This window comes from Callithrix jacchus, chromosome 11, assembly GCF_049354715.1.
Source record: "Callithrix jacchus isolate 240 chromosome 11, calJac240_pri, whole genome shotgun sequence".
NCBI classification, from domain to species: domain Eukaryota; kingdom Metazoa; phylum Chordata; class Mammalia; order Primates; family Cebidae; genus Callithrix; species Callithrix jacchus.
In genome coordinates this window covers 56123159-56139426 of record NC_133512.1, presented here as the reverse complement: position 1 = coordinate 56139426, position 16268 = coordinate 56123159, and the positions used below count along the sequence as shown (strand labels likewise).

At 33.9% G+C, this 16268-nt stretch overlaps 1 protein-coding gene across 1 annotated transcript in view; it reads right to left on the bottom strand.

Moving 5' to 3' along the window:
• CALCR (calcitonin receptor) overlaps window positions 1-16268 on the bottom strand; it is a 76601-nt gene that overhangs the window by 49096 nt on the left and 11237 nt on the right. The window contains exons 4-5 of the mRNA XM_017975726.4: window positions 12178-12290; window positions 7707-7798 (exon numbers count right to left, since the gene is read on the bottom strand). Coding sequence (XP_017831215.1) covers window positions 7707-7798; window positions 12178-12290 — 205 coding nt within the window. The remainder of the gene's footprint in view (window positions 1-7706; window positions 7799-12177; window positions 12291-16268) is intronic.

Genomic DNA, 16268 nt, shown 5'->3' with positions numbered 1-16268 from the left:
ATCATAGAAGCTCATAGTGTTCAGTCCTCAGGGTGACTTCATACAACAACTGAAAGAGTAGGTGATAAAATCACTTTTAATTATAACAAATGTAAAATTAGTTAACAGAAGGACTCTTAGATTAGAAACTATTAGGGTTTGGAGTGTGCTTCAGATGAAAAGCATACTGTTTATTGTTGCAACCAGGCAGAAAATATGTGGCCAGTGGGGTCACAGAGTATGAAGTCAGAACAGAGGCTACCTGTGACAAGGTACTGAATCTACGTCCTTGAGCCATTACATACACCCGCTTCATGTCTCCTGGCATTCTTCTCTTTCACCATTTCTTTTAACATTTTCTTAGATCTTATATTCCAACTAGAATAATCACTGTAGTTCCTCTTTTCCAACCCTCCTGATGGTGGAGCTCAGACACAGGCAGAGAATTCTTAATAGGCTCAAATGAAGTTTCATTATGAGGCATATTGTGATTTGGATCCAATGAGAGCTATCCAAATGCTGCTGCTTCTTGGCAGAGTCATTCCCCACTTTTGGGTATTAAGCAATTTGGTAGGGCTTTTATTATTTTTTTCCTCCATTTCGTAAACTTATACATATGTGTTGGTGTGAATGTTCACATAAATAAACATTAATTTGAATGTCCTATTTCATTTTTTGATGCAATGGAGAGAGCCTATGTCATGGCTATAACAAATTTGCAGTGATTATTCTAGACAAATGAAAATCTTATATTTACCATATTTGGCAATGCAAAAAATATTAGTATAAGGTCATTCACCATGTGAAAGCTTAAAACATGCAGTTAATGATACCAACGACTCATCACACTATTCCTAAAAAAATCTTCATGGAATAAAGTTAGAAATGAAGAATTTTATAAAGGAAATTCTGGGGAAAGATGAAATATAAAATAGCCTAGGTTTACTTACAATGCATTCCTATATTTCCAGTTCTAAGGAAAAACAGTTGTTAATTATCTGTGGTAAAAAGCAAATTTAAGTAATAAAGGCAGCTGTTAGAGGATATTTTAACTATTATAGGTACAGTTTTCAACTTTTTGGGAAGCAATCATTTATAAATATTTTTAAAAATTTAACTTGTTGAGCAGGGATAGGATGTAGACTTTACATCTGCGAGGCAGGCTCTGATAAAGATAGGATTCAGAGAAGAGCTTTCTCTCACACACACAGTTCTATGGACTACTCTATTCAGCAGTACAGAAGTCTGCAAAATAAATCAAACCCAACTGGTTTTATCATAACATTAAAGGTGGGTTTCAAATTTAAATTTAAACAAAAAATTATTTATGTGAAACATCATGCTCATTTATACTGCATAAATTCCCATCTTGTGACTGCTAGAGTCAGCACAGTTGAATCTGTGACCTGCCATCTTTCATACAGTCACAAGAGCAATTTATAATTCTCACTGGAAGTTAATTATGGGATTCATTATTTAATTCAGCCTGGCTTAGACCAGTGATAATTGACATTATCTAGAACTAAAGAGTATGAATGAACATATCATACAGCGATGTTATTCTTATGCCTGGTTTTCTTTTGACTGGGGAGAGTTCAATATTCTGCTGTTGTGCATTGGCTTAAATAACTTCATTAACTCCATTCTCCCGTGTAAACCCAAACAACCCTGAATAAAATATATTTCCTCCACCTCCAGCTTACTCTCTTGTGTCCCTGCTTTACTTTTCTTCTTAACACTTACCACCTTCTGACACAGTATATATTTTATTTATTGCCTGTTATTCTCTCCTTTTCTCCCACTAAAATGCAAGTGCTAAAGGAATTTACATACCTAGAACACTGTTTGACACATCATTGAGCTTAATAGTCATTTTTTGAATTTAAAAATATAATTCAGAAAAATTTCCTGTTTTGAGCCATGATCACTAAGCAACTTTCCAGTACATCAAAGAATTACATTAAATACTAAATAATTTCCTTCTTTATACTTCATATCGTACTGAACATTTGCCAGATTCTTCAGTTTCATATTAACTAGCTAATACGTAACATTATCCTATTGTTCAACACTAGCTGAAAATAAACATATTTTACAGTATATAGGCATACAAACAGTGTATCTGGATATAGTATATATAAAGTACAGTATATATAAAGATACAGTATACATAAATATATAAAGATATAGTATATATAAAGAATTCTGTATATATATAATAATATATATTTTTTCATTGAAATATAGAGAAAATGATAGTTTAAAACTAGATAAGTTGCTAGCCTCCAAAGAAGTATGACTAATACATGAGTTTCTGTTTTTTGAAAGTTTTAATATAATTTTTGCTCATTGAGTTTTAAAATTTTTATTATACTTACTTGAAGACATTTACAGTCATCTTTTTGAAGTGAGTCAAAGGTACTGCAAATTTTTCAAAATTCATTCAAGAATCCAAAATATATTATTGTGTACTCACTACAATCCACACCTGGTAGATATCAGGAAGATAACAGAGGACAGGGATCCTTTATACTATGCCTTTTTTTTTTTTTTTTTGCTTTTACTGTGATAATTGTTCTGAAGAAGAGGTATGGGATGCTAGAGAGAATTAACTGAACTCAACATTAAAAATCCTCAGCAATATTATGTCACTTAAATGAACATGAGAGAAGCTGATAATGTTTTCTGTCAGATCTGAGATGTCTTAGGTAGAAATAGCACCAACTTGACACTAACTATATTCTATTCCCTTGATAAAAAAAAACAAAAACAGGCATTTAGATGGACAGAACATTGCTTATTATTTAGTGATGGGAAATCGTAAGTACCATAAAGTCTCCAATAGTGGGAGGATGAGACAACATAATCTACTTCTACAACATAATCTACCAATCAAGGTGTCATTCAAATATGAGGAAGAGATAATGATTTACTTGAGTATGAATCTCAAGATGTCATATTTTAAGGTTAAAACAAAAAGTCATTTTCATGATTATAGCTTATCTGGTGTAAATCTTTCAAATTGAGGAATTTGTTTAAAGTTATTAGTACCCTATGTGTGTGTGAGTGTGTGCTTTTTGGGAGCTTGCAGTTTTATAAGACAGCATTTAATTTTGGTCTTGAGCTTTGCTGATTGTGTAAATCAGTTTGATATCAGAAGGTGAGGAACAACAGTATTTTCTCCTATATAAGACAGTGTAATTATAGTCACATTCAAAGCAAACAAAGAAAGTAGCAAAAAGAAAACAAGTAAAAGTTGTGAAGTTACTGGAGCATCAGAAAATATGAATTAGAAATCATTTCTGTAATTGATACAAGCCCATCATATCTTCTAGTGTAATATTAAGTTTTCTTGACCTATGGATCATGTTATTCATGATGAGCATGAGAACTGAGAGGAAGAGAGGAAGTGATGTGAAATGGATTACATTAAAACTCCTGGAAAAATTCAAAATACAATATATTATATATCTTCCCTATTTGACAAGGACTTTATTCTTTTGATTTAGCATGAAATCCTTATCTTTAATAAATTATCTTTTGATTAAAATTCTTGCTTTTTCTATTACTACTGTTCTGTGGGTGAAGAGTATGCTGTGGTATGATCAACAGTTATCTTTGGTGTCTGTCCTACCACTGGTGAGTTGGAAGAAAGGAGGCCATCTTTGATACCATTGATTTCATGGTTTTCTTGGAGCAATAGGAAGGTAGCCAGAGATGTAAAATGGTGGTGGATACTACACAAGTTACAGATTCATATATCCACCCAATATGTAGAGATGACATAGAACAAAGAGAATACTGAGTAAGTAGTAGAGAAATCAGTCTTCCTTCAGGATGCCCCACTGGAAGCCACCTTTGTTGACCTTCATGATTACCTTTTTGTGAATGTGACCAATGTAATGTACTGTAGACAATAATATGAAGAGACTGTCTTCCAACCTATATTTCTATCAACTTTCAGGCAAGAAAAATGATTATTTAAAATAACAATCAGAAAGGCATGGGTAACAGTCAGTCAAAATAAATGCTAATGAATGATCTGTTATGCTTTTCATAAGATGATACAGTGAGAGGCTGAAGTATTAGGATTATTCCACAGAAAAGCAAATTGATAAATTGTAATTAAAATTTATGGGTAAGTGAATTTATCTGAAATTTGCTGAAAATTGTCAAGAACAAAGCTCACATATAATACCTACTTATGTGTCTTTCTTAAACCAATCTTTCCTAAGAGTATCTTCATTTTAGCTCTCTTGCTGACACTTACTATCGGCATCTAGCAGTGAGAGATCTTGCTGAACTAATTTGATTTTTATATTTAATCCCTTTTCATATTATCACTTCAATTTTTTCTGCAAATGTTATAAACTAAATACTGTCCTAATTGTGCAGTCTTCTATCTTTAACTGATGTACCAGAAATGACCTGTATATCATCCTGAATATTATTTAAACTTATGAACAGTTAAGATTTTTAATGCTGACTTTTCTGTGAATTAAACCCGAGAATTTTTTTTCTACCTTTTCTCTTTCTCTTGGAAGAAGGTATAGAAGATCAATTTTCTTCTATTAAAATGAAGACTTTGTATACATTTTTACATTAATTTTCCAGCAGCACAAGGAGCATGATTTCTGTTTGATTTAAGGTTGCAGTTTACAATCTGCCCCCACACTCTCTCGAGGGTTCAGTCAGAATCATTTTGCTTTGGGACTAACTGGAGTTGAAAAATATTCTATTTTGACCATGTGCTGCACTTTTACACACCCATCGTCAGGAGCTTAATATAGAAGTGATCATTGAAAAATATTCTTAATTTGCTGACTTGGCTCTCTTTGCCTTTTACCTTCCCCCTGCATGCTCGGAATAAAATTACATTAAGATTAAAGGCATGCTTTAATAAATTAATTCTGAGTAATAGCCCAAATTTTTAGTGAAGTATTGGCAGTTCCAAAGCCTCTTGTGTGATCAGTGACTTTAAATGGCTCTGCAGGCCTCTTTAGCCTGCTTTTTGAGGAGGACAGCTGCAGGGTTCCTCCTTTTTATAAAGCACCTTTAAGGAGTTCTGAGGGCTTTACAGTGAGTTATCAGTGGAATGATTATGAATGGGGCATCAGCTCTCAAAGTGGAGCTGGGTAACTTTTCACTCTGGTTTCATGAAAGGTTTATAAAATTGTTTGGGGTTGGCAAAATTACTCAGACCTGGGAATATAGAGTTAAGCAAAGGAGTGATGATATTTTTTGCTCAGGTTGCACACAGATGATGCCATTTAAGTGCATAAATTATGAAACCTTTTATCGTAATGTGCAGTAAAGATCTTAGAGGTGATGTGGAGTATTTGAAAATAAATTCTGGAACAAATTTGCTAATTCACAAAACAATTCCAGTGATAGATCAGTATTATTTTCTACTTCCACGATCACTTTTAATGTTTCTGGAATTCAAATATAAAAAAAGATGAAAGTGTCAAGGACATAGTTAAACATTAAGAAAACAGATGTGCTTGATATTTTTAGTTTGGGTAAGGTTTAAGATACGATTGAAAACAAGTATACAAATTTTATATAGCTTTTTTGCGTTTAAGTATTTGGCATCTCAGTATGTGTCTCTTGTGTCAGCTCTGAAGAACCAGCTATTTCAGTTTATTTCTTCTCATTATTAGACTCAGATGATAAATCAGTAAGACTTGTTTTTCTTCTCCAGATTTAAGTTGCTATTTCACGGACTCTTAGAACTGAGAGACAGTAGGGCAAAGTTGGGTGATTTCTAGACAATCTGCCCCCACACTCTCTCAAGGGTTCGATCAGAATCATTTTGCTTTGGAACTAACTGGAGTTGAGAAATTTTCTACTTTACTTTTCCACACCCATCTTCAATAGCTTGATATATAAATGATCATTGAAAAATATTCTTAATTTCTTCGCTGATTTGGCTCTGACATCTCCTCACTTATACAAGTGACTGGAGAAATAAGTAACTAAAACATATCCCTTTGACATTATTACCTTTAAAGTCCTGACTACAATTAGTTGCATGGAGTTTTTCTTTCAATTTTTTATGATTATATTTAAAAAACTTTAAAAATATACTTTAGTGGCATATTTTAAAACAAAAGTTGTTTGAGAACCATGATGATGTATTTGTTTGCCCTAATAAAGTGCAACTGAAAAATGAAGATATTCCAAGATTAATCATGTTATGTGATTACTGTATTCTGATCATTATCACTGAAAGTACTCTTCTATTCTAATTTGAGTAATTAATACTTAATGTCTGTTTACCTTCTTTATCAGTCTTTCTCCCATTAAATCATTTATGGAAAGAGCTCATTGTCTGTTTGCTTATGCTATCATTTGCTATTTAGTGGAAAAATTACTATTCAATTCTATTACTTAGTCCATATAAGAATCTTGACTAAGATACAGACAAAGATTGAAAAATGTTGAAGGAAGAAAGAATAAATAGCACTTGTGCTAAGGATGTATTTACAGGTGTTATTCTCCCCTTGGTTTAACTTTCCTTAGTATTATCCTGACAATATTTTAACAAAAATCAAATTAAGATTCTATTACTGTGTTTTTAAAATTTTTTTAATCGAAATTAAGTATAGATGTATAATTTACCATCTTTACCATTTTAAGTATATAGTTTAGTAGTGATAAATACATACATATTCTCCCCCCCATTCTATATGTGAATCACTATACATTTAACCACATATCACTTTTTTTTAAGTGTGGATGATTGTTTGTCATCTGAGTCTACAAAAGGGCTTTTGTTTATCATTTCTATAATACTACCATGACTATCACTGCTTCTAATAATAACTATAATAACAATAGTAATGATATCAAACACATATGTCACTTATGTGTCAGACATGAATCCATACACCTTACATGTATTATTTCATTTTTATCCAATTTACTTCAGTTTCTGACATATTTACTGAACTGTGGTGTGTCTAGAAAAAAATACACATGTGGCTTATTCTGAATCTACGTTTGTGAATATACTTCAGAAAAACAGCTTAGGACAATGTTATGACTGCTTTATTGTCACTAGGATTTGTTGTGATGAAAGCACATATAACAGTTTCTAACTTAAATGTACCATTACCTGTAAAGATCCTATTTTATATTCACCTAAGATGACAAGATAATTTAAAGTATTCAAGTTGTTCCTTGTGTGTTGTTTCATATTTTGCTTTCTAGCATAATTGTGTACCATAAAACCTAAAGACAAGCATTATTTAAATTAGGTTTTGCAGAAACATGCTCTGATGTGCTTGCTTATTCCTTAGTTTTACAAATGCTAACAAGTAATAATTAGGCAGGGTATATGTCAATTTGTGGCTATGGTCTCTAAAAATTAGAGTGAGGGTAAAAGAAGGTGGAGTATCCTCTCCTCAACCCTCAACAGAAACTTACCCATAGTAAAAAGAACCTTAACGATATTACAACAGGTTCACAGGACTGTCTTATTTTGGGAAGCCTTGAGGCATAGTGATTTTGAAAATGATATAAATTTATCCTGTTCTCCCCCAAAAAAGGGTTAAAAGCATATTTAAATTCATTTCATTTTTCTTACTACTTCATGAGTCCTAATATTGCATATTGCTTGTAATTTGCTGAAGACCTTTCCCCACCTCCACCTTGTAAAATTCACCATTTATTTCTGTAACTTGAAGGAGGAAATAAAGAGCAGATGCTGTAAGTGTACTTACTTGAAAAACACGAAAATCCCCAGGGAAATCACTAAGGTGAAAATTGATAAAGAATGACCCACGATAGCCAAATAGTACAGGACGAATGCATTCTGGACAACAAAAAGTAAAAAAACAAAAAAAATTAATGAATGATTTATCAGAGAGAAAATGGTTTCTATTCCTAAATATGTGTAAATCATCAAATGTTTTCCTCCTTTTAAAAACCTACTATAATTATAACAAATATTTCAGAGAATGAAATTATGTTTATCTTTATTCATGTTACATTGTGATTTTCAAAGAATAATGACCTTGAAATTCAAAAATATATTTCAGAATTAGTTTTTTCTTTCCTTTTTTTAAATTATGCTTTAAGTTCTGGGGTACATATGCAGACCTTGCAGGATTGTTACATAGGTATACACATGCCAGGACAGTTTGCTGCATCCATCCCCACCATCACCTACATTAGGTATTTCTCCTAATGCTATTCCTCCCCAATCCCCCCACTCCCTGCTCTTCCTCCCCTGGCCCCCCAACACCCAACAGGCCCCAGTGTGTGATGTTTCCCTCCCTGTGTCCATGTGCTCTCATTGTTCAACACCCACTTATGAGTGAGAACATGTGGTGTTTGGTTTTCTGTTCTTGTGTCAGTTTGCTGAGAATGATGGTTTCCAGATTCATCCATGTCCCTGCAAAGAACATGAATTCATCATTTTTTATGGCTGCATAGTATTCCATGGTATACATGTGCCACATTTTCTTTATCCAGTTTATCATGGATGGGCATTTGGGTTGGTTCCAGGTCTTTGCTATTGTAAACAGTGCCGCAATGAACATACATGTGCATGTATCTTTATAGTAGAACAATTTATAATCCTTTGGGTATATACCCAGTAATAGGGTTGCTGGATCAAATAGTATTTCTATTTCTAGATCCTTGAGGAATTCCCATACTGTCTTCCACAATGGTTGAAGTAATTTACATGGCCACCAACAGTGTAAAAGTATTCCTGTTTCTCCACATTCTCTCCAGCATCTGTTGTCTCCAGATTTTTTAATGATTGCTGTTCTAACTGGCATAAGGTGGTATCTCAATGTGGTTTTGATTTTCATTTCTCTAATGACCAGTGATGATAAGCATGAAGTAGTTTTAAATGCATTAAAAATTATCATGTCAATTTCAATAATAATATAAAGTTCCTTGAGATTATTCAAAAATATATTTCAGAAGTAGTTTTAAGTGCATTAAAAATTATCATCCCTAAGCCCAATAAACAATCCTGGTAGGTTTTAACTTCTGGAATCTTTTATACAGTGGATGCCTAATTCTATACCACAGAACTGGCAGAATAATAATCCACTTTCCAAACTGTCCTGACTCTCAGTATGTATAGAGGGTGCAGAGAGTATGGAGGTGGGTTTCTGTGCTTTGTTTAAAATGTTATCATTAGTATTTAGTTGGTTGAAGCTGAAACCTTTCCCCTTGGCAGCCATTTGATAGTTCTTTTTTACACAATCATGGTTAATTTTATTTATTCCTTTTTTTTGAGATGGAGTTTCGCTCTTGTTACCCAGGCTGGAGTGCAATGGCACGATCTCGGCTCACCGCAACCTCCGCCTCCTGAGTTCAGGCAATTCTCCTGCCTCAGCCTCCTGACTAGCTGGGATTACAGGCACGCACCACATGCCCAGTAATTTTTTGTATTTTTAGTAGAGACAGGGTTTCACCATGTTGACCAAGATGGTCTCGATCTCTTGACCTCGTGATCCACCCACCTTGGCCTCCCAAAGTGCTGGGTTACAGGCTTGAGCCACCGTGCCCGGCCAATTTTATTTATTCTTCTATAGCATTATGTTGACTTGGAAGAATGTCTTCATAAGATGCATGATATCATAGCATCTTTTTCCTAATCATCACAATCTTACCTTTCCTTATAATATAATTTTATCCCAGAGAAAGGAGAGATTTATCCAGTCACCCATCTCTCTCTGTCTTCTCTGTCTCTCTGTTTCTCTTTGTCTGTTTCTATGTTTTTTGGTCTTCTCTCTTTCTCTCTTACTCTCATTCTATTTTGACACTAGCCTTTACATTTTGTATTATTTAGCCAATCTCATCAGTTATAACTGAAGTAGACTTGAATCTATAGCAACTAGGGATTTTGTTTTCACTTGCTGTTTTTCTTAGTGAAGCATAATTTCTGTATTATTGTGTAGCTGTACTTGAATCTGTTGACTTTTGGTCTTAAGTTCCTTCCACAGTTTGTTGGGTCTTGGTATGAATGCAAAGGTAGTGTAGATAAGTTGAATAACTTTTATGAAGTTCTTTGACTTCCTGGAATAAATGTGGCATTTATATGTCCTTGAACATTTCGATTCTTGTCAATTTCCTCAGGAAGTGTCACTGATTCTGCTAAAATGCATTCAAACTGTTCAGAGCCCTTTGTTGATTATGTGCATTATTGCTGTCCTAAAATGAACATTCCTTTTCTAGGCCTTAAAACTCTTAAATAGATTAATTAGCTTCTCCTAAGTTGTGCCTGTTGCATCATTTGACCAGGCATTTTATATTTTTTGGCATTTTCATTGTTGATACCACTCTCCTAATAGCACTTTTTACCCTTACAGGGAATGTTAATAAAGTTAGAATAGTTGGTTTATAATTGGAGCTGATAAAATATCCAGATAGCTTTCTTGGGAGGAATTTAGGAATCTTAAAAAAAAAATACACACATAATACATACACATTTACTTCCTATCTTTTCTCCCAGTAATTCATTCTCTGGCTATTTTTCTAAGTTCACTAGTAGACAATATCAGGAGTGGCATTTTCTAAAAGTTCTTATTTCTGAATAGTTTGCTATGTAGAACAGTCTTCCCCTTAAAATACTGTTTTTAATTTGGATATATATCTGTACCCCCTCTTCTGTCTTTAAAAAAATATTTGCACTCTTTATTTCTAAGAAAAATGTATATAACTTAATTCATATTTTCAATTGCTTCCAGAGTACTCCTTTGAAAAACATTTGTTCTTCTGAAATACAGTTGTCCAAATGTATAAGATTAAATCAACAACTCATAATAGTTGCCATATTTGGGTCATTCTCCAGGTTGAGGTTTTTTAAAAATGAATTCTAAGTTGGTTTCTTCAAATTTTAATGTGACCATATTTATATAGAAGATTTGTGGAAAGCATTTTAATGATTATATTAGGTGCCTAGGGAGGAGCATTTCTTTTTTAAATTATTTCCTTCTTAGATGTGGCCAGTTTGTGTTAGAAGGCCAATGACAGCACTAAGAATGATTTTGACTTGCACTATTTTCAACCATTCAGTTAACATGATCATAATTTTTTTCTGTAACATCATAATCGTTACTCATTTGGAAAATTCCCTGGTCTGTGACATAGCTTATTAATCAGACTTTATTAACAGCTCTCCATTAGGGTGTAGACACATGTCTGATTCTCAGGGTGACTAAACCATTTGTAAAGTGATAACTGGCTGTGGTGCCCTTAGCCCGTGCTTGTGATAAGGTGTCCCTCCTATTCAACTGGTCTCTAAGCCATTTGTTCATTTCATTTGTTTTTGTTATTTGTTTTGTTTTTAATAAAAGAAAACTTTTCTGCACCCTGAAAGCATCTGAATAACAAATAAAAGCACTTACCTTTCAACTGAATAATTATTTAGTATACAAGCCTATCTTTGAAGGAAATAGTAGATTTATGTTAGAGTCAGCTGGGTTGCTTAGAAACACCCTGCACTACTAAACATTGACCAACTGCAACTCCCAGATCTGTAGGGTGAGAAGGCTGGTTGTAGACTTAGTGAACTTTTCAGATTTTTGATGCATCTGAGGAAGAAAGAGTATCTGTTCTCTACCCCCCATTTTCTTAGATGAATTTTTCTAAGCAGAGATAATATACAAAATATTTAACAGCCAGTAAAATGCAAATTCTAACAAATAAGAATGAACTTTCACTGAAAATGATCTAAACAGCCATATTTTTATCAATGGGCTGAAGAGATGTTCCACTTTAGGAGTTCTTTCTATGCCTTATAGTAAAAACTAAGGTCATGGCCAAAACAAGGAAAGCATGTTATCTTATGACTTGTGGAAAAATCTGTAGTTTTGAAACTCTTCCAGGAATAGAGGATGCTAGAGTCCATTGAAATGTTGTTTACTTTCTGGCATCATTGGGAATCCTTTCATCTGTTTTATGGACACTTATCCCCCTGCCATAAATGGTCTGATTCTGTATGCTCACAGAACTTCAATTGACTCTTCATTCTGAGTACCAACCAAGATGTGAAATGTCATTTTCGCTAATGCTACTCTAGAGATTCCCTAAAATTTACCAGTTATCATATGATTTCCTTCCACGAAATCCGTTGACTTCTTGGTAGCCGATATTTTACAGTTATGCATTCATTTCTTTGAACAAATAATGACATTCTCAGCTAATTGTGAAATGTGAAATAGAACCTACCTGCAGTTTCTCAGGAGTGAAAGCATTGCACATAGTATAGTTGGACCAGGTTCGATTGTTTTCAGGATGTTTAAACCAAACACCTTTTTCATCACAGTATTTTGTAGCCTTTTCTGTTAATGAAACAATAATTATTACATTAATATCTCAAAATCCCAAGAAGGAAAAATAATATATTAAAGCTTAAAAGCCATTCCAACATGTTCATCACTTTATAGAACTTTAATGTGAATATGTCAATAGAGACTACCACGAATCATGTATTATACAAAGTGTATAATATGCATCATCTCATTTTATCTTTAGCAAAGCCATGCAAAATAGGCATTCCTATCTTCATTTTAAAAATTCAAAACAGACAGTGAGAGAAGTCAAGGAGCTTGAAAAGCCACTGAGATTGAACCAGGATGATTTAGATCCAAAGACATGGATATGGGTCAGACTCCAATATGAGTGCTACCTATACTCTACCTCATAATTTTTAAGAATTATATACATATAATATATATAATATATATTATATATAATACTTGAAATTTTGGGATACATGTGCAGATCTTGCAGGATTGTTATGTAGGTATACACATGCAATGGTGGTTTGCTGCATCCATCCCCCCATCATCTACATTAGGTATTTCTCTCAATGTTGTCCCTCCCCAATCTCCCCACCCACCACTATCCCTCCCCTAGCCCCCCAACCCCCAACAGACCCCAGTGTGTGATGGTCCCCTCCCTGTGTCCATGTGTTCTCATTATTCAACACCCACCTATAAGTGAGAACATGCGGTGTTTGGTATTCTGTTCTTGTGTCAGTTTGCTGAGAATGATGGTTTCCAGATTCATCCATGTCCCTGCAAAGGACATGAATTCATCCTTTTTTATGGCTGCATAGTATTCCATGGTATACATGTGCCACATTTTCTTTATCCAGTCTATCATGGATGGGCATTTGGGTTGGTTCCAGGTCTTTGCTATTGTAAACAGTGCCGCAATGAACATACATGTGCATGTATCTTTATAGTAGAACAATTTATAATCCTTTGGGTATATACCCAGTAATAGGGTTGCTGGATCAAATAGTATTTCTATTTCTAGATCCTTGAGGAATTCCCATACTGTCTTCCACAATGGTTGAAGTAATTTACATGGCCACCAACAGTGTAAAAGTATTCCTGTTTCTCCACATTCTCTCCAGCATCTGTTGTCTCCAGATTTTTTACTGATTGCTGTTCTAACTGGCATAAGGTGGTATCTCAATGTGGTTTTGATTTTCATTTCTCTAATGACCAGTGATGATGAGCACCAAAAACAATGGCAACAAAAGCCAAAATAGACAAATGGGATTTAATTACACTTAAGAGGTTCTGCACAGCAAAAGAAACAATCATTAGAGTGAACTGGCAACCAACAGAAAGGGAAAAAATTTTTTCAAGCTACCCATCTGACAAAGGACTAATATCCCGAATCTAATCTACAAAGAACTAAAGCAAGTTTACAAGAGAAAAACAAACCGCCCATCAAAAAGTGGGCAAAGGATATGAGCAGACACTTTTCAAAAGACGACATTTATGCGACTAACGAGCATATGGAAAAAATACCTTTTAATTATTTAAGACATTAAACTTTTGATTATAGATGGAAACCACTGGAGAAGAACAAGACCATACATTTCTTTATTTATTTGCAATGTTTTTTTTTTTCATTAGATTAACTGTATAAAACAGTAGTTTTTGGATCAAATGGTCAAATCTTCCGAATCCCATATAGTTAAATCAAATAGAACAAAGAAGTCCATAACTAAGGGATATGTCAAGTGGTCATTTTTCTGCCTCTCAAGAGATTTCATTTGAATAATCTCTCTTCATCCCACAGAAAAGGTATAGGAATCTAGGCTTTAGTTTTCACTATTTACTTATTAAAGTACCTCATAGATGCTAGTTAATGAAATTCTTAGCTGGATTGGCATATTAAATGGGGGCCAAGCACTGTGCTAAACAATTAGCAGAATTATCTTCTTTAACGTAATGATGACACTTTGAAGTGAATACTGTTTTCCCATTTTATATATAAGTAAATTTTCCTTCCATAACTAGCAGGTAGTGAGGTCAGGAATCAAATCTGAGTCTATTTGATTCCAAATCTATTGTAGAGCTATTAAGCACTAATTAAGCCTCTTACTACTGTGGCAATGTGTTAAGTGGTCAAAGGGAACACAACAGCCAAGCCCTTATTGTTAAGATGCAGATGTACGTGAGAAAATAAGATAATGGAAATGGCACCTGGAAGTTGGATTTGGCATAGAAAGAAAAGATTACACTGGTTTGGCCCATTTTTTTTTTTAATCGATGCTTAGCAAAGAGGAGGAAAGCCTGGCATCTTACCATCCTTCCAACTCACAGGTCAGTGATTCTGGGGTTGCTCACTGAGGTTAACAGTTCTACTTAGACTAAAAGTTTTCTGGAGGAAAAGGACAAGAAGACTTTCTTTGAACCCTGAGAAAGAACCTTTCCAAGTGCTTGCTTTGTGGTGCCTGCTGCTTCCCATCAGGCTTATTAGTTTTTCAATTATTTTTATGTGATATATGCAGTGCTGGTTACAGTATGATAAAGCCTTGGTACTTTTTGAATTTTAATTTTTTAGGCATGTATATGTATCAGTACAAAGTGAAGTTCCAAAATTGATAGAAATAATAAGTTCTCATGGGGATGACTCATGAAATCTTTGCTGAAATTCACACTAAAATATTAGGCCATGATAACAACTACTACAATTTTTAAAAATAACTTTTGATAACTTACTATATGCCAGACCCTACATCAAGTGCTCTATCTTAAACATAAGTAAGAAAACATCTTTGTTCTGTATTTTGCTTAATTATTAACTTTGTATATATCTGAGATTCTGGGTAAAGTGCATGAGACTGGGAAATCACAACAATATATATTGGGAGTAAAAAGTGGTCAGAATGGCGAGATAGTATTTATCAAGACATTATTACCGGTAGGATAAATGCATTGTAAAACTAGTATATTGTTAGCAAACAACTGAAATGGCACTTAAATAAAATTAGAATTTAGTTGAATTGTCTAAAAAAGTCTTCTCATTTGTATTACAATACTGGTCTACAATATTCTAATTTGGAACTGGAAATCTCATAAGTGATCAAGGTTATCTATATTTCATTCCAGTGATCTAAAGAATTTTAGGTAATGTTGTTGGCAACAAGATGATATTTAAATTCTAACTGAAAGAAAAAATTAGGTTAAATTAAATAACATAAAAATAATCAGCAAGTAAACATTAAAATGAATATACTTGCCAAATTTAATCTGAGTTATTCAGATATTCTTTAGTTCTTCAAAGCACCCATGCAATATGTTTATTGTCTGAAAGATCAAATAGCAACCCTAGGTTGTCATAATGTGCAGAGAGATTTTGCAAGTGTATTTGGAATTTTCACATCTTTGATAATTTCTCAGGGAAAATGTTTTTGAAGCATTTTTCTGTGTTGACAAAGGCAAAGTATTGTTATACCTATAGATAATGCTTTTATAGATTGCAATTTTCTTTTTTAGCACAAGATACGGAAGTCAAAATCATTTGGTAATATTTGAAAAACATTGCCATAGTGTTTTGTTTTTTTTTGTGGCAGAGTCTCGCTGAGTCCCCAGGCTGGAGTGCAGTGGCACGATCTCAGCTCACCACAGCCTCCACCTCCTTAGTTCAAGCAATTCTCCTGCCTCAGCCTCCTGAGTATCTGGGGCTACAGGCATTTGCCACCATGTTTAGCTAATTTTTGTATTTTTAGTAGAGACAGGGTTTCACCATGTTGGCCAGGCTGGTCTTGAACTCCTGAACTTGTGATCCACCTGCCTCGGCCTCCCAAAATGTGGGATTACAGGTATGAGCTACCATGCCCTGGCTGACAAACTCTAAAGTATCTCTATTGGACACTAACAATATGTGGAAAAGGGTTAGCACTAATCACAAAAAATTGATGTTGAAAATTTGTCAATGATTTTGCTAATGCTATTCATCAATTACAAACCTTCTAAGCTCATTTGCAATTTTTTAAAGTGGCCACATTTCGT